This window comes from Aptenodytes patagonicus, chromosome 5 (genome assembly GCF_965638725.1).
Source record: "Aptenodytes patagonicus chromosome 5, bAptPat1.pri.cur, whole genome shotgun sequence".
Classification (NCBI taxonomy): Eukaryota; Metazoa; Chordata; class Aves; order Sphenisciformes; family Spheniscidae; genus Aptenodytes; species Aptenodytes patagonicus.
The window spans coordinates 41,156,971-41,181,815 of record NC_134953.1 but is presented as its reverse complement, the minus strand read 5'-3'; the positions used below and the strand labels follow the sequence as shown (position 1 = coordinate 41,181,815).

Below are 24,845 nucleotides of genomic sequence, written 5' to 3'. Positions count from 1 at the left end.
TCTCTGTGTGAATCATTCTAACTTGATTTTAACTCAACTTCCATTTGTATGTTTCTTCCATGCAGTAATTAATAAGGTGAACCTTGCCATCAAACTTATTGAACCTTGGCAAACCCCTGTTAAACTTTGTTAAATTCCATCAAATTCATTGAACCCTGTCAAATTATTATTTTACCCAATAAAACATATTGCTGTTTCTCTCTTTTGAGTGAGGTGTATTCCACTTACTCGCAACACTATCCAAGTTATAAAGAAGAAATGGCCAGCTGGACTGCAAAGAAATTTAGGAGAGAGAAGAGGCTGAGGCAGAAGGGAAAGACAAGGCTGGAGCTTGTCAATAATTACACTAATGAAAAAAGATCAGAAAAAGCCTGGGGATGAGACAAAGAGAAAAGCTGTCAAACACACAAAAATAAATCCCCGAAGGAAACCGCCCAAAACTATAACCTCACACACCCAAAAAGAAAATATAAAAGATGAGAACTTCAGCAGGAGAGGAGGAGAAAATCAAGTACATTCAAGAAATGTCCTTGACAAATGCATGGGACTGACAGGATAGGTCTCCACTGTTATGCCAGTCACCAGCCATGTAACAGCCAGGGCTCCAACCCTGTGTGTCTATTTGTGGAAGAGAAAGAGTATTGATCCGCTGTCCCAGCAGCTGAAAAGCATCTCAATATCACAGGAATGAAACATTACTGTTTCTACAGGATGAACCAGCAGTAGGTGGCAGCTTACATCCCAAGCTATATAGCTCAGGCTAAACAACCCAAATTTAGAGCATACTGTGTGCAACACGTCACCTAACATAGTTGGAGGGCTAGTGTACAATGTAGGCTACATTTGTCATGGGGCCTGGCAGAGACAAAGCTGTGGAAAAATGGGTCTGCATCTAAACTAAAAGCTCAGGATTCAGTGTCTTATTCACAAATGGATAAAGCTACGGCACCTCTACCAATGTCTTTGTATCATAAACCAAACCTGAGAACTTTAAAACAGGTGACGAACGTGGGCTGCCAGAGCCTTCAGCTGCAATTCTCCTAGCCTTCTTGCATGAGTTATCTATTTACTTAGAACTGGAGACTTCACTGCTGTTATAAAAAGAACGGAGGTTTCTGCTAACCTGCAAGATCTGGCTGAAAGGCACGCTCACCTACAGAGGGATTCAGGGCAAGGAGCTTTAAGAGGTGTGTCTGCTCTTGAGCTTTCTAACTTTGCACAGACAGTGCTGGCTGAAAAACAGTCTGCCCAACTTACGTTTTCTAGTCTAACTAGAATTCATGGCCACAGTATTTACTATCATGACTGTGGTATTACTGTATACACACAATAACAGTAATGTATACTCAATGTTACACTATACCTTATTGTTATTGTGAACTCTGCTGCAAGATCTATTTTAACATAGTTCTACTTGAGCTTATTTATTTTGGGATACAAAATGCTTCAATAATCCTTGATGCAGAACTGTTTCTCACCTTAAAATAATTAAAGTCATCTTTCAAAATGGAATTACAATCTGCTCAAAATCTGTGACTGAAAACTGTGATCAATCTATTTCTTTATGAGGATTACTTAAATCACCCCTTCCCTGTTAGCATTTGAAATCAAAGACTTTATGGGGAATATTACACATGCAATGCAAGCAGACAAGTTGCACAAACACTGGAAGTTTGGGAGTCTCCTAAAGCTTGCCCTAGTAAAAGAGCTGATACACAGAGAAAACCCTTCTCTCATGGAAGAGGAAATCTGGCTGGACAAATTCTTCTCATGCAAACTGAAATTTACAGAGCAGCAAAAGTTTTTAAGGCTTTCTCATACAAAGTACATAACTCGTCAGGAAAATAGAACAGGCAGTGTTTCTCTTTAGTTACAGTTTGTATTGTTGAAAAGAAAATCATTTGAGGAGGAGTTCTTTAGAGGAGGAAGTAAAAGATCAGTTATCTGTTTATATTGTTCCTTTTCATATATTTGAGAACTATTCCTTCCCATTGCACCAACAGATCAAAATAAATGGGCTATGTTAAGGTAGTATTAAAGTTCCACAGTATGAACAGATTCCATTGATTTTAATTTTTTTGGCAACCTTGTTTTACAAAAAGGTCAGTTGAGTAGAAGCCTTTTTTCAATACAAGCCTTTTTGTACACAAAATCTCTGTTCAGTGAGTATTTACTGAAAGAGGTGTGCATGCTTTATTCTTGATAGTTAATGGAACTGATGTGGAGCAGATACAGGTAATATTTACAGGAGTAACAGAAAATTTACTGTAATTAATTAATTCTCTGTATGCTACTCAAGTAGTAAGTCTTTGTCTAAATTACCTTGATCTAGTGCTACCTGTTTGCTCTAAGGAATGTAATTAATTCAAGTGTCATGGGAGATAGATGCTCTAAATTATTAATGATCTTCTAAGATGACTGAAATACCCTAGTCTAACTTGCATGATGAAACACAATGCACTGAAATAAGGCTACTTATGGTTCATTCAGTGGCTGAATACCTTCTTGAAATGTTGGTCTGCTCTGATCAAGAACGAGACAGTAAGGAGAAATAAGGCATGGTATCTGTGTCTACACAAAGCACACCAATGTGCCTCAAGGCCCCTGGGACTGAGAGACTATTAGGCTGCCCCGCTCCAACACATCTTTGTCTAGGATCAAGAATACAATAGTATTTATTCTACTTTCATTTACAGCCTGTGACAATTATTTAACTAGATCATAAGGTAAGCAAATGCTAGTTTTCAACAGCTGGTCCTTCTGAGGGCATTGCTGTGGCAGAGACCACCGTGACCTTCTAAGAACACCATACTTCTGCATATTGTAGCCAGGAATATGGTTTTCAGAGTTTCTAAATTCTAAGCCCCACTGATTTAAGCTCCTTGTACTGAGTACAGCACAAACCCATGAACATTTTAGCCACACTTAAAGGTTAAACATTGCAGTGCCTCACTTTTATGCATCAGACATCAGAGTGGAATCTGGAATCCAGTGCTGGGTACCCAGAACCACATATAGAAAGCACACAAAAGTGTCTTCAAAAATGCCAATTCAATCCCTGCATTTGGCACCCAGCTGCTCTGGGCCAGCCCAGACCACCAAGAAAACAGTTCTCTCTCAGATGCCTTTCTAAGGGTCACCTGATGGTGCCTCTGTCTCCTTAGGAAACATGGCCCCAAACTGGTTTTGGGGTCTGCAATGCTAAAATTATTCCAATTTTTTCATGAAGTGTTCACTGAGGAAGAAATGGGCACTGTCTGAGATTAATGGGCAAGATCCTGGATTCATGGCTTTCAGAGAAACCCTCCCAGAGCTAGGTCACCTCTGACCTTTCCTATCCAGCGAATCTCGGACTATACCTTGAACAGCACAACTTCAAAAGAGCAGATGAACATCACCTTCTTCTGGACTTCCAAAGTAGTTTAGTGGCCTGGTGGCTGAGTATTCCAAGACATACAAATGAATCTGAACCCCTGTCAGTATTTTCTGGGTACCACAATGTGAGTGTGACAAGGGACAACAATGTTGTTGCTCTCCTTCAGCCATATTAAAAAGGAAGGCTGTAGCTGCCTGGGAGGTTGAGAACATGCCCTGGATGACTGACAATTTTTAATACCTAATTACTAACTCCCACATGGCTTTGTAAACTAGGCACTGAGCTGCTCTGTTTTGCCAAGACTTGGGCAGAAACACATTTCTGAAGTGCTGGGTGAATATTTTCAGGACTAGACATTTGTATTTGGAGGTTTGAATTCTGCTTAAATCACAAAATACACAGTAAGACAATACAATGGGGCTTCCTGTTTTATCTATATAAATGAACTGACACGTACACGCTCATGCAAGCCAAAAATAGCACAGAAGGCTTTTTCTTTCTTCTAACAAGTCACACATATTTATTTCTAACTTCTCCCTCTGAAATGCAAAGACATGAATTCTTGCCTTGAAATCCCATCCAAACATGCCACAATTTGTGAAAACAATTTGAGCTTGATACAGTTTTTTATTTGTGCATCATTCTTCTGCCCATCTACAACTAAGTCTCATTACTAGGGAAATAAAAATATTTTCATGACTACTCAATTAAAGCATACTTAATTGTTTGTTGTGTCGTATTGTTAACAGTGATGGGTGGTAGGTCATGTTATTCCAAGGTCAGAGAAAAACCACAAGCCTGTTAATGCTCCAGGTTATAAATCAGAACAACAATAACTTGGGAAGCATAGTCAAGCATTTTAAACAGTCAAGAGCATTATAAGGCATGCAAAAGCGATGAAATGGTGTCAGCCAGGCCACACCACTAAATGGAAAGCCATATTGCTTGGTGAAGGCATAAGTAGGTCTGTATTAATTTTGATGGAATAAGCAGTCTCCAAAAGTCAAAAGGTGTCAACATGACTGTCACCACACAACATTAGGCAGTTAAATAAGCCTTGGGGCTTAGAATACAGAAACCTCAACTACTAGTGCCACAGCAACATTGTTAAAAGTCTCTTAGACCCTTTATTAATGACACCGAAAAAGGAGCAGGAAAAAAAATACCATTAAACCACCAAAAATTTAAGGTGTGTGGGACCACAGACTTTTCAAGTGCAAAAATGTGTTCAACAGACTTCATAGATGATGATGGGGAAGAGTTAGTTTTGTCTAGAGAACCCTGGGGATAAAAAGGAGGGCTGATACCATATTGTATACTGCGTACTACTCCAATATCCCATGAGGTTTACAGCAGAGTGGAACAGGCAGGGCACACAGCTGCAGGGGGCAGAGCTTCAGCCCCTAGAAGATCAGGAATCCAGTAGCCTGTGGATTTAGAAAGGCAATGGTTTGTACCACCATGATTACGGGAAAGGCACTGGAGGAAACATTGCTCCGCAAGAAATTGGTGCTGGGGCTGCTGTACCCCAAGCAGAAGTGTGACCCTGTGTGGGAAGTGTCCTGCTGCTCCATGTGCTGACCTCCAAACTCCTGGAGATACCAGAATTGGAAAGAAAGATCCATTTTGGCATGTCTCCCTGGGCCAAAGAAGACCCTGTCAGGGCTGGAGATGGCAATCAGTGTGTGAACTGGACCAGTGTTAAAGGTAGGAAAGATGATGAATCGTTCTGGCCCTTTCTTTCTGTTTCCTTCAGGTGAGCCGATCCCAGAGACTGCTTACTCAATACTGAAATACAGGCTTCACCCACTTAATGAGCCTTACTTATCTCTATGGAGAAAAACATTCTTAGTTTTGTGAGAACAATGTTGAACAGACAAGAGAGTCATCACCTCGAGACAGACAACTTTTACAATAGCATGGGATAAATTTCTTTCTGAAAGCTTCAACAATTTCAAAGCACAGCAACATTTCCCATCTGAAGTATTCCATCTAAAATGCAGTATTTTATACACTATTATTTAAAAATTAAATGAGATGAAATTATGCCTTTTTGAAACCTATGTTATAATGGCTAAAAATCTTTGTTCACAACAGAATTTAGCTGAAAAATATTATCGATATTGAAATGTCTTGAGTACTGTTCACAATTTCTGAAGCAAATTCACTGGCTGAAATTACAAAGACTGAACTTTCTCAGGTAAGTATGAAACATGAATAAAAATGTTTTATTTCTTCCACTATGTAAGGGTACTAACATGGCTTTTATACATCTTTATACTTGAAGGCTATGAATTAAATTACATGCTCCACAGTTAAATTGTCAGTGCAACCGTAGCTGATGGTGCTTGAGGAACGGGCTCAAACTACATCACCTCTTGAGATCCTGTGCAACCTGAATTATCCTGTGATTCTATGACTCTTGTTCATAAAACCTAACCACAAAAATGTACAAATGCCAAATTTTCACGTTTCAACTGAAGAGGAAAGTTCTAGTTTAAAAAAATCAACAACACCCCGCCCCCCCGCAAAACACACTAATAAAGTCTTCTCCCTTTAAATTCCTTTCAAATTCTAAAGAAACAAACAAATACAGAAAAGGTTGTATAGAATACAGAAGCTTACGCTAAGTATATTTGACACTAATGGGTAGTTTCAAACAGCCCATTGTTAGATGGAAGGAAATAAGTTTTTATATGTTACTAGCTAAAATATGTTAATGTCATTCAAATTAAGTTGCACCTGCCTGTGGAATTAACTTTGTGATTTTAGGGAAACTGAAACAAGTTCTTCAATCAGATAACCGGTTTTCTGTAGGCACTAATAGAACTGTTCAAAAAAGCAAAGCCTGATGACAAGCAGCAGGTGAACTAGTTTGGGGAGCAGTAGTTTTGTAATTGTAGGAATGTGTTTTTTCCTAAAGAGACATCATTGCTTTCTGATAGAAACTAGTTAAAAAGAAAAGGTCCTCCATGAAATTTCACTGACTTGTTGAAAGAAGCATTCATGTCCTTAGAACAGTTTGCCATGTTACCAGCTAGCAACTTTAAATGAGTTCCTGACCCAGGAGGAGCCTGTCAAATAGCAGACAGTAAGTGCAAAAGAGCTGCAAATGAAAGAAATTGTGCGAAGACACAAGGAAGCCTTGCAAATTAATCAAAGCCACTGTTTCCTGGCATGGAAAAGGCATGGAGATTTAATGGGCTGAGCTGCCCTGTTTCATCTATTTGTTTGTAAAATAAAAGCCAAGATACTTATACAGTCTCATTTGTGATACGGGCAAGCCCAGCCAACTCCTAACCCTTTTGTTTCACGTGCTGTCACCAGAAGCTTAGGGTGCAAGAGCAGTCAAGTCAGCTTGTCAAGTAAGCCATACTGCTGGACAATTTTAAGAAGAAAGGTGCCCCACCACTTGCAGGAGGTATCATAACAGAAGAAAACAGCTACAGCCAGGTAAGAGAGAGTGATGAAGACCCTAAACCAAGCAGCAGTAAAGAGAACACTCACAGGCTAGAAAGCGTGACCGCATTTCACTGTGAGAACAATTAACACACACACCTGCAGATACAAAACTCCAGGAAAAAAAACATATGGTATTGAGGGAGGAAAGCAGATAATGAGATAGCAGGAGAGTGGATTTTTTTTTTAAAGTGTATGTTGTTGTTATAGCAACAACAACATAACACCACCATCCATCAAGAGCATTCAGTACCAAAGAGTTAAGCAATGTGCTGCTGTTTTTCTCTTCATTCTGCTTGTCAGGTGACTGCTGTACTAGTAAGAACTGTTATGCTTATTGAGAAATGATGACTTTTATTCCAGCATTGGAAAATCACAAATACCTTTCACTGATGTTACAACAGTTCTTCGGGCTCTAATTATTTGATTTCCTTGTGGGACACTCTTGGTATTTTCTCTAAAAAAAAAAACCCACTAAAAAAAAAATCCTTGAAATTTGCATATCATTATTACTTTTGAGAATGCTACTGTTCTTATTTGTATTACCACACCTCTAAGAACCTCTAGCCCTGTCTTCACTGCGCTAGGCGATGCATGAAGAATAAAAGGACAGTCCATTCCCCCAACAACATGGCTGCTACTTGCTCCAGCCTGGCTACTGAACTGCTCACAGACTTAAGTATCAGTGCCTTCTGCTGCAACAGGTAGTCCACCCTACATCAGCATAGTTCAGAGACAATACTAATGAAGCCCTCCACTGTTTATTTTTGATGGTTTTTACACAGCTGAGCTTCAAAAGCCATATCTCAACTTATGAACAACTATTTTATGTTAAGCAGCATGCCATGATTATTGGGATTTCTATTTAAAAAGCAACTATTATCTTCTGAGTATTAAAATGGATCAGATATCCAGTTAACTTCCAGGACAAAGAGAATGAATCTCTAGATGAAAGGAAGAGGAAGTATCTTTTCAGTAGCCTTTCTATGCCCCAGATAGTATTTCAGCAGCATAACATAGTCTGAAACAGAAAGCAAGTCTTTTATTTAAATCTTCAGATTTCACAGCTGCAAGTTAGAGATGAAAACAATTGAACTCGTAGCTATCAAGAACACAGAGTAGTTCACAAGTAACAAAATTTCAAATATTAAGATGAATTACTGAAGATAACTATGACCAGGTTTTTAATGGAAAAGGTGTAGGCTCTGTTATAGTTACTCCATAGTGCCATAGAATTGCATAAAGGCTCTAAAATTTTCTCGCTACTTTGGGGGAAAAAAATTTCTGAGGAAATACTGAGCAGGAAGGCAAATCTTGTAAGCTGAAGAAGCTAAAATAGGGAAAAGAGCATGCCACGGAAATAATACATAAGATTTTCTTCTGCTGCGGTGAAGACAGGGTGAGCAAGGGTCCAAACGACAGAGCTTTCATGATCGCTCCTTAGCAAACTGTCAAAGATTCCTCTGTTTCAATCTCAAAGCTGAACACTGCCTCCTAGAATAGCTCAGATAATGTGGATGTATTATTTTACATCTGCCCTTACATACTGTAATTTTAAGGTCAGATACTCAGAGACTTCTCCTCCATCTATGCTATTATTCCATGGCACAAGTCCATAACAGAACTGCTGCACTCCCATGTACCTTACACAATCCAACTGCAGTAAATTCCCCCTGTTGGGATTGCCGCAAACTTTTAGAAAATCTAATTCCGTTGCTTCTGCTTGATAAATACATATCCTTAAATAGCCCTCCATTTTTTATTCTGGAAATTGAAAAATCACAATTTTGTTATACTAAACACAAATGTGAGCAACAGTTTGTTGGTTTGATTGCAGGGTCACTGCATGCCTGATCAATGCAAACATAGAAGACTTAGAAATACCTCCTGATAAAAAAGTTTTATTTTTTTAAGAGAAGTGGCATGGGCACTTCTCCAGATTTTTCTTGAGAGATTAAAAAAATTGAAGCTGGACAGTGCTTTCATCTGTCAATTCTGAAAAAAGTTTAATGACGAGACAAAGTACAAATCTATAATATAGCTACCCACATAACTGATCTTTAGGAGGAGGTAAGACGGAAGACTGGTTATTTAATAGCATGGAGAAGAAATAGTAAGAAGATGCACATATCTGAATAACGCAAAACGTTGACTGCATTGGTTCTTGGTGAAGAATAACAAAAAGGCAGAAGTAGCAGCAAAGTCACTTTGTTTCAAGATGAAAGGACATTATCCCAGTGATATACAGGCTTTATCTACACAAATCTTTTTGAGATAAAGGAAAATTGTTGCAGATTACAGATATAATTGATCAAGACCCATATAAAAGATACTACAATTAGACTACTTTCAAGTGCCTAACTACATACCGTAATAGCCCATTTTCTTAAACTTCCACAGGAAACTCACCCCATCTGGTCTGCCATCCGAGGCTGTAACAATCAGAATATAGCGATCAGTGCTTTCTCTGTCCAAGGGCCTTCCTAAGGCTAGCAGTCCAGAACTAGTAATAAAACAAAAACATAAAATGTTATCACAACAGTTTTAAGATATCTACAAGCACTTTTGTTCCACTACTTTGTGTTACGCAAATGTTTCCTTTCAGCAAGTTAATAAGCTTTTAGGCTTTATTACAACTAAAAGCATGTTTTGTGTAGGTAAAAGCTAATAAAAACAATGAGCCAATTTCTAATGCTTTCCGCTTCGATACATGTATAACTTAGGATTAAAATAACAACCTAGTGATCTACGGGATTATACAAAAGATAGACCTACACTGAACACAGGACCCTCACTGGTTAGAAAGCTGCATGCTCTAACAAATGGGAAGAGAGAATCACAAGCGTATTAATCACAGAGGAGTCCCAATAACCCTGACAGAATTGCAGCCGTAAACTCCAGGAATACAACATGCACGGTCTTAAGTATGAGGCTCTGTAGAGTTTATAGGGAAAGACTACTAACTTGCATGTTGTGTAACCACAGTAAAAGTGCTGCCATGAGCCAATGCCCTTTCAGCACAAGCACAGATATACCATATTCCCTAATAATAAAATATTAACACAGGCATAAATGTTGCGGAAAATGAATCAGGATATGGTAATTTTTGATGCCCATCTAAAAAAGATGACTAATGAAGGGCTATTTGGAAGCCACATACACAAAAAATAAAACAAATAAAATTGTACAAAAATGCTGTTTGAAAGCATTGCAAATTCCTGTAACAGCTGACAAATAAAACAACCTAGATTTTGTCTCTAGGATGATCTAATTTCCTCATGCAGAAGTCTGGAAGCCACCTGGAGGTGTGCTGTAGCAACACAGAGACAAGATCCCACCATGGACTCATTACTTTTATATTGGGAAGCATCAGAAAAGTACCGTTGAGTTGACATTCCTGCCTAAACAAGCTAAACTCAGCTTAACTGAACTGGCACAAGTGGTACTTCCATGACCAGAGCTAAAGCTCTGCATTTCATTTACACGATTTTGGTGTCTACTGGAACATGGTCAAGTATGTAACAAATTGAGATCTCTGTTAAATGCCACCCAATCCATAGGCTGTTTAACAAATATGCACCAACAAACATGGATCCAGGATGACATTGATCCTCTCGTTGCATGGCGAAGCAGCTTCTCCCATGAAACTCCACCAAACACGTCACAGTCGGCTTGTAACATTTTAAGAAAAGTGTAACACCACATGATTTTGCAGTGCAAAATCCACACAGGCTGGGATCTTGGTATGCTGTGACTTTCCATGTGTTATTCCATTTTTAATGGACATATCAGACACAAGCATTTGTCAGGTGCAACTATAAATATTACTGGTTGAACCTACATTTTATGTTCATGACCTAGAATCTAAACAGCTACTTGTTCAGAAAGAGGTTTTATTAAAACAACCAAAAAAGCCAAAGCCAAACCAAACTAAAAATTCCCACCAAACTATGAGGTCTCATTAGCTGTACTTCTCCAGAATGCTTGGATGTATATAATCTGTACCTAATGATGTTTTTTCCCTAGACTATACATTTCTGCTGTGATTTCTTACTCTCAGAGAAGACCTCAACATACTGGTTCCAGGCCAAGACTTTTTCCAACATTGTATTCAGCACAAATACCAACACATACTGGCAAGCTGTTACTCCAAGCAGTTTCGTCAAGTAAATACTACAGAAATAGGTGGAAACAGTGAGTGGGAGCATAACTCTCCCCTAGGACTGAAAGGTCGGTAGGTAAAATAATATCCAAGCTCAGTAATCAAAGAAAAGAATATTTCAGGAGATGGAACATTCAGTCCGCCTCATTGCTACACAGCTAAAACATAGGCATGTCATGTTTAGCTTCCTCAAAAAAGGAAAAGCCAGCACATTCGTTGTACCTCAAATACTTTCTGGAAGTTGGTAAAAACCAATAGGACACATGAATATTGTGTACAGCTTTGTACCCCAGTAAATATGGAGCTGCAAGTCTTGTGCCAAGCTATAACAGGGCCTCAGGACCTGTCATGCTGCTTTGCATGGACTTGCCTTGGCCTGCTCAGAGATTGGTTTTAGCTTTAAACAGCAATTATCTGATGAGCAGGTATCCGATACCAATGTTGTTTTAGCTTTTGATTACTTTTCTACAATTTTGTAGTGTGATGTCTATTTTTATATGTATTTTTTGTAACTAATAGGTAACTATAACGTAGTTATTGTGCGGAGACTGAACTATGTATGGAGCACTACAGGCATGGCCTCTAATGTAGTGAAAGTTCATGCACAGGATGATACCAGAGCCCCTGGGCTACAAACACCTCACCAGTGGCCTACTACTGATAAAGAAACACAACCTTAGGAGCTGCCCAAAAACAGTTTGGTGTCACAAAGAGAACAATAAACAAGTATCCACATATGTAAAACACACTACATGCAGTAAGTTCAGATGTAAGATAGACTTGCACACAGATGGGGGGAAAAAAGCGTGGTACAGAGCGTGTTAACAAACATAAATGGATCCTAGAGTGAGGAGAATGAAACCATCGGCATCATACTCCTCCTCCCAGGGCAGGACTTCAGATGTTGAAGACTCAGCATAGACCCCTGCTCCAGAGGAAATTACTGCCCTGAGGGCCCAAAGAGAAAGTGGAAGGCTAAAGCATAACACCAGAGCAAGGGACAGACCTTAGAAAGTTTGTGTATATATTTATATACCTTTTTTATATATATAGTAATATAAATAAATATCACTATATAGCTATAATGATATATAGCTATATATAATTATATATAGCTATATATCATTGTGTATATATACACATATATATGATTATACATATATAAATGTTAGTTACATATATACATAAAATAAATTACATTATACATATTTTATACTTACATATACACAGACATACTAAAACATACGTATATATGCAAATTTAGCTATTTGCATTAGTGCATAACTGGACTACTAATAATTGTTTGATTAGACTATTAAGACTTTAATTAGACTAACAGTAAATTCTTAGCTTTGGATACATACATGGCCCACAAGAAGGCAATGAGCATAAAGTGGTGAGATTTCCAGCAACCTATCCTGAAATTTGTGTGCGACAAATTAATAACACTGTGTATCTCATTTTTGCTTCCAGTCTCATGTACTGTCTTCTGCTAAGAAATATTCAGCTAGGCTCAACTAGTATTATTGTTATATTACTAAAGACCACTTAACTTTTAAACTGAACTTTTTATAATTTATAAATAGCAGATGTTGAAACAGTAGTGATGCTACTGAGAAAGGCATTAACTTCCTTTGAGGGCTGTAGGAAAGTCAGATGTATTATTAACTGACATGAAATGCTAAACCGTGCTCTGTATTTTAACAATTCTCTTATTTCCAGGTGTTTCTGCAAATCAATTAGCTATCATAATAGATCATATATATTTTTCAGCATTTGCTCAAGACACTGCAATAAAATATGAACAGAAGATTTCCTTTAGGAAAGGAACAGTGAATAAAAAATAAAACACTAATGTGGTAAAGTATTAATTCACAAAAGAAAAAAAAAATCAAAGTGGAGCTAAGAATAAAATATTGACAACAAATACTGCTTTACTAACACTGACCGTTAGCTGCATGTATCCATTTAAATTTCTCCAATATTTTTGCACTATCATATCGCCTTTATCTCCTCCTTCCTACCGCTTGAACAATTGCAATCTACGGTCTCCATTTCAATAGATGAACATCATTCAATAGACAGGCTAATTTATAAAAACTCCTGTGTTTTACTCAGGGATGCAGATGTACTCACATTCATTTAATACCCCAGCTTTTAATCATGACTTTCCCTGGGGAACATAAGGAGGTACCAAATTACTACAGATCGTGCTCAGGTTGTATTGCCAAAGAAGAAGGAACAAAACCATCTCTCACAATCCTCAGATTGAGGATAAAAGAGATCTAGTAGGTAGATGTAAAACTGGTAATATTCAGTACTCATGCTGCCAGTTAGGGAATTACACAGGGATCAACTGACGTGCTCCAGGATGCAAGAAAATAATCTGGATAAGAAAAAGGAAGAGAGAGAATCACGTTCATGGTCTCTGCCTTGGCCTTAAAGTATCAAAAAATTTATTTATGTAACATTGAAATAAATTCCTGTAGCCTTAATATGCCACTCACATTAACGATATGCTTTGTTTAATATTAATCCTACTTTAATCTCCTACCAAGACATTTCAGCATCTAGGAAAAAAATGTGCAAAAGGCTGAAGAAAACTTTGCACAAACAATTTCCAAGAAAACAGATGCAAGGAGAGCAGGAAGGAGAAAACACTTCAAAGAGCTCTCCTTTTTACCAAGAAGCAACAGATCAAAAAGACAAACGCGTGCCTGAGTTTGTGCTGAAACCCTCAACGTGCTGTGATGCTCAGACACGTGGGGTGGATGTGAGGCTGGGGTGTGTGTGTCGGGGAGTGTCATGCTGCCCACGATGGGCCCCAGAGGCTGGGTGGGATGGAGAAGGACTCCCAGCCGCCCCGATAGGCCTTGGGAGGTGACACCTGCAACTGCTGCAACACTGCCCGTGGACACATAGGGGTGTGCTGTGCCTGCAGTCTTCAGAGAGCACACCAGAGATTTCTTACTTGTTTTCAGACTGAGTTCACAGCTGTGAATTCACATGCCACCTTTAACAGCTTGTCTTCTGGGTATTGCCACAGTGTTTACATCCAAAGCTGGACAATACAGCCTAGGATCTGACTTCTAGAATACCTTCACGCCACAGGTTTGGCAGGCCATAAGTTGGCCTGAATTTGCACACATTTTTTAAGTCTCTCTGGTATGGAGAACTATCAGGATTTTTATCGTGCAATGTGAACAGTGCTGTGATAAGCACGAAGTATACAAAATAGCTACCCACCGAGTAACCCCCCTTCGGAGCATCTCTCGTAGCCAGGCACACTCATTATTCAAGTTCTAAAGGTCACAGAGCAGGTCAGACCAAGTTTCTGTATGTCAAGGGGAGGATTGCTAGCATCACTTGTGCAGAAAACCCTACAAATCTGCGCTGTGCTGGAGCTACGACTCCTAGTGCTCCCTCTGAGCTGATGAACAAAGCACACCTTCCCTGATTTGCACTGAAAACTCCAGCCCTAAGCAATGAATAAAACCAGCAGCCCAACATCATTTCCTGCCCTTGCCACCTCAATGAAAGAGTCTCCTCTCTCTAAGCTGTCCCTTTCCTTGCCTGACAAGTCTCTATTATTAGAGGGCCCATCAATCTTGGTGGATAACAGCATCAGCATCTCTTGGGATCTTCAAGGCTTTTTTTACATGGTTTCATAAGTGATTTGATTCTCCGAATATGGGAGATTTATCACACCAAGTAACCTAGAGCTTACTCAGAATACACAGACCTGTTTCAGTACAAACTCTCCCTCACACCGAATTAGAACAATTTTTTGCAATTATACCCACACCATGAACAAATAGGCCCCAGGTTACTTTCGTCTCATCATCTACCACGGGAAGTCAGCTCACCACCCTCCCCCTTCTTCCTGCAAAGAAAAAAAATATTTTGGAGTGTAAATAATAGCTGCTTGGGTAAAATAAAGAAGGGTGTGGTGGGACAGGCACAGACCTACCTGTTGCTTATAATTTCATAACGTACCCTTTCTTCCTAATTCTATTTAAGTTGGTATTCAATGTAAGGAAAAGAGATTTTCAAACAATGCTCAAAAGACTTACCACTACAGACTAAAATGCTTGAAGGCAGGAAACTAAAGCAAAAATTGTCCCTGTCATTATTCAAGAGCTGACAAGTATAAGGTTTTTAATTAATCCCTGGTCACTCTTTTAAATAGAATGTTTCCACCTCAGTGAGTTTTACCTACTAAAGTGTTTAAAATAAATAAACAGTCCCCTGTGAAAAATTCTAGAGTGCAATATCATTCACAGAGCTCTCATTAACGTCTAAGAGCCAGTCTAAGGAACAGCTGAATATGTCTGATTACAAGTCTTTTCTTTTGCTCTCAGCCCACATATTCACTTGACTGAAAAGTTACAAGTCTATTTTCTAAGGGTTTTCCACTTACCTTTGAGAGAGATTAAAAACTTGTTGAGGATCTCCATTCTGAATGAGGTATCTTATAGGGTCACCCTCTCTATCAAAAGCCTTTAGGAAAAAAGAGGATAAAATTAAGTCAGTGACAAAGCCTTCTTTTCTTTCCTTCAATTTATAAACTGGAAAATTAACCCCTGAAGTTCTCTTAAAGTTATCTACAGGAATGATGCTAATCTCTCTATTTCTGAGGCAACAGTGGTAATTACAGACAGGTAGCACATCAGAATTCTTATGCTACAGAGAAACGTCAAAATCCTGAACAGAAACTTTCAAATTACTACTACACATAAAGACACAGCATCACAAGTATGAAATTCAGGCTTTATTCAATTACTTTTATTTTCATGCAGCTACAGACTGATTAGACTGAACTTTTTGTTTCCTTTGCTCCTATTCTTCATAGCCACTTCTTATCCAGGTTCTTCTTTCTGTTAAGTTTACCAGAATCCCAATCCTTTTGCTGATGCTCCGTTGAGCAGTGTAGACATTGCAGCACTCACCCTCCACTGTAATTTGCTTTTGGGGGGGATGAAGATCAGGGTGAGATCTTGGAGAAGGGCTATTAACAGCCATCAAACCAAATATATTCCACCTACTAGATGACAAAACAGCTTTTCAGAATTTGAGCAAGCTACTTTTGAAGTTAAGCTTTGGCTAATCTATTTCCAAAAATGGCCATAAATATGCCATGTAATTGTGATTTTTTTTTGTCAAGTGTACACACACCTTTTCCCCAAAAAGACTATCAGGTGCTTTTCAGAGAAAATAGTCTACTGAATTGTCTCCCAAACCGTCTCCCAGTTATAAATATTTAGCATTCAAAATCTAAAGTGGTTAAGGATGTTATCACAGGAAAAACAATAAGGACACCGATATGAGAATTGCAAGAAGGCCAACCAACAAGTTCAAAGAAAGGCAGCTAGGATTTAATAGGACACAGGTCAAAATAAAAAAGCAGATAAGGAGAGAGTATTTTTGTTTTTCTCATCTTTCAACAACCATACTTTTTCTTATCTATTTCCTGTAAGCATTTGCTGTAGACCACAGTCAAGGACTGTATATCGTTTGGCTGACCATCTAAAAAGCGGTTCTTAAAAAAACCCAAAAAACAACACGCCCCCCGCCCCCCCCCCCACCCCAACATTAACAACAGAAGCACAAGCTACTCCAGTTTGCAGGCAGAAGAGGGAATCTAGTTAAGAAACCAACTTGCCTTAACCAAAGGAAGCATACAGAAATAGTGGCTAAGTCAGATGAAGTGGAGCAGTATAAAGAAAAAGCAAGCACAACTATATGAGGACAAAGTCAGAAAAAGTCAATGCAAAACTGTAATAGAAACAGAAAAGAATACAAAGGATAACAAAGAAATGTTTAAATTACAGAGGAAACTTGAGGAGCATGGTACCTTGCCACAGTACAAAAGCAGAAAGGATGATTTTGAGAAGGTCAAAGAGCTAACACTTCTTGCATTCCAGCTGCAGTCAAGCAGCTAACAAAATTAACTGTGGCAACAAAGGGGTAAAATCTCAGATGAGAATAGGGAAAGAATAAGGCAGAGAATATGTACATAAATAGAGCATCTTTAAATCCTCTGCTGAAATTAAAGCCTGATGAAATTCATCCCAGTGTATAAAAACATGGACTGAAGCAATCTCAAAGCCATTAGCAGTTTTCTTTGAAAATTCACAGAGGACAAATGGGCTGAAGGGTAAACACAAGGTACATCTTACACAGAGAAATGAGCCAGGAAATCACAGACCAGACTGGCAGAGTTCAATTCCCCGAAAACCACAAATAATCAAATTATTTGTAAGTACCTGCAATGACAATATGGAGATGGATAACACAAAGCTAAATTTCTCAAGAAATTAGAAAAAATCTAATCTTCTTTTACAACAGGTCTTGTAAATAGGGAAAGAGCTGTGGATGTAATAATGCATTTTAGCCATAGTAAGACTTTTCACACTGCCTTATGTGACATTTTCACAAACAAGCTTAGACAACGTGGTCTCCAAATGGGAGACAGGATTAAGCAAGAATAAAACTGATCATAAAAATTAAGGTCAGACAGTGGTGGATAGCATTTAGTGTTGACTAAATTATGCAAAGGTGTGTGTGTTTCTTCCAATACCAATCAATATTTTCATTAACAACATCAGTGACAGATTAGAAAATTTGTTCATAAAATCCACAGATGGCACCGAGTGACAGGAGATGCCAGCACATTAGAGGGTGTGAGCGGAATTCAGATGTTCTTATGGTGAAGATATGAACAGTCAGGATTTAACTCGGTAAAGACAAGTGAAAAATAGTTAGCCAAGAATATGAAACTATACAAATACTGGATGCAGAAAATCTGACTAGCTGGCATCTCTGAGGACTATCATAGATCCTAAATCACCAGAATCACATTGTTGCTCTTATCTTTAGTGGTCCTTTGTATTCTTTTTACCTTGCCCGCAGGGGACCATCTCCTCACTTCACATTTAAGAGTATCTCAGAGGTTTGTTTATGGTCTACATTCATTTATAACAAGTCAGGAGACTTTCAAAAAGACAGAAAATAAAAGACTGGTTGTAGTTCATTTCATTTTCACCTTATGTCCAAATAAAATGTACCTTTCAATCAACATACTTTAAAAATCAGGGAAAAAAGTTTAAATTGTTTTTTAATTGTTTAAATTAAATTGTTTAATTGTACATAAGAAAAACACTGAAGACTTGCACATGAGAAAAGAGCAATCTATACCAACTGTTTTCCAGATCAATTATACACAGTGACTTCATAAATTGTACCCAATGATTTCATGTTGCTTCCTTGTTCAGCACATAACTGGACCTTGATAACAGTCCTATTTGTTTTGCAGACTCACAGAAAAATTACACTATTTGCATATTTTAATTAATAATGGCTGGCAGAACATGAAGCAATAAATGCCTCCCAGGCATGCAATAAACTCTGAGGTTTATTTACAAATTAATACTGTGGAGATAATTTAATATTGCATTACTTAATCTCAAAAAGTTGTTAATTAAAACACCAGTCACAATCAACTGGGTACATTACAAAATAAACAACAGTATAAGAAAAAATATAACCTTCCATCATCTGCATGAAAATTTTTAACAGAAATGGAGAAAGTAAAATTTATTTTTATAATGTATTTTAAAATCTAATAGGCAAATTTAAAACAGCTGCATTTGCATTGTTATTGACACTGATGTTTTGCAGATCTTCAGATTTGCTAATTTGGGAATATTGAGAATAACTTGCTCTCTCCCAGTTTTTGTAATCCTCATGCTGTATGCAACACTAACAAAATATTAAGAGAGAGTCATAAAAGCATAACCTCTTAACCCTACTGCACCAACCAAAACATACCTTAAGTCCAAAACACTTAATGTATTGGTAAGACTACTCATGAAAGAAAAAGTCAGTGTGAAAATTTACACATGAAAACACTTGTTAAATATTTGAGGTCTGGTAATATTCCACATTAACTATGGAACACAGGCCATACCTTAAGCTATTGTTATAATTACACAAAAACCCCAAGATGACTAATAGATAACTTCCTGTTTGCCTGGAAAAGTCAGGACAAGATTTCATAAGCTTAAATACTCAGTTTATGAATGTTTAAAATGTCCTGGCCAATTTTACACAGAGAATAAAAAAACATGAAGACAGAAATACACTCCACACAATGGAAGTCCTTTAATACAGATGGCGTATTAATGCAGAATGAGGCAGTTGAACTAGCACTGTAAAGACAATGCATCTGCATTTCAGGTCCAGGACCACCACCCCTTGACAAATCCCCAAGAGATGAAGCCACACAATTGTGATTTATCAATTAAGTATTTTTCATAAACAGAAATTGTCTAGCTGAATTCAAGTCACGCACAGCATATTGGTAATGTAAGATAAATCTACGTTGCAGTAACGATAAGCAGAAGACAACATTTTCTATGTGTTTCCAAAGCTCTTAAAACTAACTGATGCATTTTACTCTTTCCCAAACACAGCAACTGGTCATTTCTGGGGATCTTGGGCATGTAGCAAGAGAACAGCCACTGCTATATCACCAAGACGCTCTCCAGCTTCTTGGCTAGGAGCAGAGTAGCTGGCATAACCATTTTGCAATAATGGTTATAGGCAATCTATAACCTATAATCTATAATGTTCCCTGCCCTGCCTGGCACAGGCTGTCTCTCCCAGATTTACTCAGCATACCTTACCAAGGATCATTTGAAAAGAAAAACAAAACCTAGGTAAAATGTTTGGAGTTTAGCGAAACATTAAAGCAGAAAAATTACTCAAAACAATGAGGTTCACTTTCTAACCACATTTAAATTGCATAAAATCCTTCAATACTAAAACCTCCTAATAGCTTTTCTGCCTCCAAAGATCACCCCGGCCTTCAGCTGTGTATTTCAGCACCTGTCAAGTGAACACAAATGTTTCTGTTTCTCAGCATGCTCCTGACTCCCATTACTCTTTGGGGTTTCCAAAACCAAGTGTCTCCCCACCAGTGAGGAGAAGGCTCCTGAACAGCATGGCTCTTCTGAACTCACTGCAGGCATTAAAGACATATCGGAAGTTAATTTTCAGCACTGAGCTAAATGAGTCATCCTCCCTCAGTGCAGGTGACTATATCAGCTTAACCATCCATAATATGTTAATCTTTCATCAGCAAACAATTTTAATAGAAACTTACCCATTCATGTGCATCAGTGACTCAATTAGAGTTCCGTTATTTCACACACTTTGATTTAGATTATTCTTTTTCCATGCATTTACTGAATGTGCAAAACACACAGAGCCACTCACTTCAGCTGATATGAACTAACCTAATTCCACTGAGTTCAACAGACTTCAATAGAGCTACACTGACTTAAAGCGGATAAGGCTATTGCTCTCTATGGTTTCTGTTTAGCTCAGGTATCTCCAGTCTTCTTCCTCTGAATGGCTTTATATGAAGTCTAAATAATGCTATCATGTTTACAGGAACCACGATCAGGAGAGAATGCTGTACTGAGTTTATTACTTTAGACTGGAGACCATAATTATTTCATAATATTATTAAGTTCCTGAACCCCCAAAAAACATCTAAAGAGTTGTAATTTATCTACCTATTTTGCACAGCTAGCTTTCAAGACATGTGGACAGACCACGATGCAGCAAAAGCTTAGGGAACAGTAAATAAGCTAGGAGAATGCTGATATATTAACCATGCAGCAGCACACAGAGAAGCAACCTGGGTGTGCAAAGTATGTCAATGCAGCATTATTTATAAGCAATACTGGACTAATGTGCTTTCACCACTTCCACTTGCAGAGCTGTATCGGGTGGTCAGTGAGTACAGGGAACTCTGCTTTTTGTTAGCCTGTTAACAGCAGTTGTTACATACACCAAGGGGAGTACATATCTTCAGATGCTTTTCAAAAACACCAGGCTAAAGAAAGCTGAATGCCAAAAATCTTGCTGAAATTCTATGTGAATGAGGTGCAGATGATCCTAAGCTCCTCTGATTTGCTGACAAACGTATATATAGAGATTTTAACATAAGAAATCATAGGCTTTTCAAGTTTTGAGCCATTCATGAAAACTTTCGCATATACTTCAGTCCCATATGCAGCCTATAGTACCTTTTAGCACATTTAACCCAAAAAAGAAGTTACAGAAATATCCAAGTAAGCACTTTTCCTATATGGTCCATGTAAAAGGTGCTATTTATTACTATTAAATGATTTTTCAATCCCTATAAACTGTCCTTTTCCCCTGTATGTGAGAACTGGGTTCTGCATGGCATGGACACAAACAGAAGAAACATGGTAAAGGCTTATAGGGAAGCATCTGTACCTGCAGGTTTAATAAAATGGCTCCAACTCTCATGGCCTCGCTGACTTCAAGGCTGTACATCAGCTGGGGAAAGCGGGGAGGGCTCTGGTTGTTGGGTGGAAGGACCTCAATGTAAACAGTAGTAATAGAGCTCCTGCAGTGTGAGGGGGAAAAAAAAACAAAAGCTGTCAAAGCCAGTCAAAATCAATAAATCAACAAACACAAGGCAACCAACAATGTCTATTTTATATACCGTGTGTTCTCTAGCTCTAACAACCTCCCTTTGCTCCTTTAAAAGCTTCAGGACATATTTTTCATTCTGCATCAAAAATAAAGCAGGCTGGCACATTAACAGAAGAAAAGCTAAATAATTTCTTTAAAAGTAGCCCAAGTGTTCTTTGAAAAACAAAACAATAAGATATCAGGGCACACTCCACATAAAAAGACGACTCGTAATCCCCTAGTGATACTGCGTCCTCTAGAAGAGGATGACAAATTCTGAGATGGTAACTGCTCCTGCCAAGCACAAGATCCACCCCTGGAGCATCTCTGCTGTTGTTTGGTTTGCTACCTTTCTTTGGAAGAGAGAGAACAGAAAATGTTCACGGAGAGAATAATGCCAGAAGACAACTGATGGACACAAGTCTATAACAGGCTGCATCAATACTGTGGTTCACACTGATAAACCCAAGCCCACTGCAGACTAGCGAGCCACGGCAATACAGGAGGCTACAAAACCCACCAAGGAAACCTGGCAAACCCTCTGACTAACCCAAATACCCAGCAAAAAGCATTCCAGTTTGCAAGTTGAAAGCTCTTCTGGAAACATTGACAGCCACTACAGACCCTGCAAAGACCATGCTTTACACACAGTTGCTATTCTACTGCTCCAAAATTAGAAAGGTAGCCAAAAGTCTCCCTGAAGTTGAAAGAGATTTAAAATTTGGCTTAAAGTGATCTTTCTCTTGCATCTTTGCTCAATTATCCTGTCTGCCTTCTCTCCTGAACGTTAAATCTGTACCCCTGCCTCAGAACAAAGTCCCGAGGAGACCAAGTGTTACACTGCAGGTGCAGATTTCCTCCGTAAGCCCTTTGATGAAGTTGGTAGATCTCAAGCTTTAGGGCTGAAGGAACAAAACCGCTTCAGGACAAAGAGAGATGTCTCAAAATTTTTTTTTTTTTTTTGGGGGGGGGGAGAAAAATGTGCACACACAATGAGCTGCTTCTTGCAGGGCTAGCAAACTCTGAGCATTTTTAGAGACTCCTACCAGAAATTGCCAGATATATTTTAGTTGAAATGGCTTCTGTGTTAACTGACAGAGTTCATTAAATACCAAAATGACACACCACTGATTGATATTTTTAATTAGCTGTACAGGATTCTGACCGAGCACAGTCACCGCTGTGTTACAGATGCTTCCCACCACACTGTGCCAGCAGGTTTTGTAACTCCGTGCCACTGATCAGAGCTGGGCTGACCATCACTGCAACACCATGACAGATAGCTACGTTTTAGGGGCTATGTCACACAGCGGCTCTGACCACGCTCCAAGATAATGAACCATGAATGCCTCTGTCCAGAAAGACTAGTCCCACCCCTAGGTAACTGCTGCAGAAGGAGCTCTGTCCCTGGGGACACATCCACACATGCAGCCTGCACCCCACAGCCCACAAGCAATGGATTAAATCCAGCCCGGTGCATCCCACCTTTCACAGCTCAGTCACACATTTTGGCCAGCTTAGAGCACATACCGAGAGCTGCTTTGCTGCTGCCTGCTTCGAACAGGAGACAGACAAGCTCGTCAGTTGTATTGTATGGGGTGCCCGTGCCCAGGGGCAGCAGCGAGGCTGAGGGGTCTCTGTGAGGAGAGGCTGGGGCTGCCCCAGGGCGGGCACAGCTGGTTCCAGCTGGTTCCAACAGCCCATGGCAGGGCACAGCGAGCCCCTCAGCCCCAATGGTGGTGCCTCTGGGGAAACAGATTTAAGAAAGGGGAAAAACACCAAACAGGAGAGGAATGAGGAAAAAAAGTGTGAGGAACAGCCCTGCGAGCACTGAGGAGGAGGAGAGGAGGAGGAGGAGGTGCTCCAGGCACCAGAGCAGAGACTCCTCTGCAGCCCATGGGGAGACCTTGGTGGGGCAGGAAAAGGTGAGGGGAGGAAGGAATGGCAGAGAGGGGCTGTTATGGACTAACTGTAACCCCCATTCCCCATCCCCTGTGCCGCTCAGAGGTAGAGGAGTTGGGAATGAAGGACTGAAGTTGAGCCTGGGAAAAAGGAGGAGTTGGTGGAAGTTGTTGTTTTAGTTTTTGTCTTTATTTCTCACCATCTAAACCCATTTTAATTGCAATAAGTTAAATTAATTTTCCCCACATCGAGTCTGTTTTGCCTGTGATGGTAACTGGTAAGTGACCTCCCTGCCTTTATCTCAACCCACGAGCTTTGTCACCTTATTTTCTCCCCTGTCCTCTTGAGGAGGGAGAGTGAGAGAGCAGCTGGGAGGGTATCTAGCAGCTGGCCAAGGTCAACCCACCACCTATATATTAACAATATATACAGGCTGACTCTAACAAGCCTTAAATATTCAACTGCTCCACCACTAGCCATGTCATGACAGCCTAGCAAACATCCATCTGTGCTCCAAAACCCTGGCTACCAGCTAGTCCAGGACAATCCCGAGCTTCCCAAGGACAGCGATGCTGCAGATGCTGCCTTGCCACAGCCATGTCTCTCTGGAGCAAGTGCTGGATTTGCATCCATCTACAAATACAGGAGACGAGGATCTTACTGCTTTGAACATAATAGCCAGGTCCTTATTTGATTTAATCAAACTTTAAACAAGTGCATAACTTGCAGTGAAATGCATCACTGAATGATAGAGCCTTCCCATCTATCATATCCTTAGACATTTAAGAAACTGAATTTGCAGATTAGTGACTGAATGGATATAAACAAAACCAGTGTAATCAGGGGAAGATGGACAATTACAACTCAAGTTGATCATTCAGTATAGATTACCTCCTTATAAACTACAGTCAGTTTCCTGTCTTCTTGTCTATTTTAAAATACTCCCTCATATCCCATTCATCTTTCTGAATTGATGTTGCACACTTACATTGTTGGAGTTAAAAAAAAAAAAAAAATCACCAAATGCTCAACAACAGACACAATGAATTAGCAGACAAAATATCACTTGAGCGCTGGGGCTGCATATTTTCTTGGGATAGCTGCTGTCTATGTATGATATACACATCCAAATAGTTGTGGTTTAGTGTGCATTTTTCTTCCACTGCTAAGTATTTAATAAAACTATATTGTTCTGTATAATTTTTTTCCTGATCCTGCTACATCTTAATAATACCCAAGCTGATTTATTGTCTATCAAGCTCTAAAAAAAAAAAAATAAATGGTTTCTGTTCACCACAATAGTAAGCAAATTTTCTTCAAATCTTTTAAGATAAGATCACAAAAGTAAAGCACTAGTAGTTTGCAAACTAAAAGCACTGTAATATCAAATGGCTACTTTTTTTCATTTCCAATCCATTTTTGACTAGTGCTTTG

General features: G+C 39.1%; 1 protein-coding gene across 15 annotated transcripts in view; it reads right to left on the bottom strand.

The window, feature by feature from the left end:
- PCDH15 (protocadherin related 15) overlaps window positions 1-24,845 on the bottom strand; it is an 896,179-nt gene that overhangs the window by 149,319 nt on the left and 722,015 nt on the right. For all 15 annotated transcript variants that reach the window (XM_076339474.1, XM_076339470.1, XM_076339471.1 and 12 more), the window contains 3 exons: window positions 21,309-21,441; window positions 15,418-15,497; window positions 9,245-9,338 (listed from right to left, as the gene is read on the bottom strand). In XM_076339474.1, the coding sequence (XP_076195589.1) occupies window positions 9,245-9,338; window positions 15,418-15,497; window positions 21,309-21,441 (307 nt within the window). The remainder of the gene's footprint in view (window positions 1-9,244; window positions 9,339-15,417; window positions 15,498-21,308; window positions 21,442-24,845) is intronic.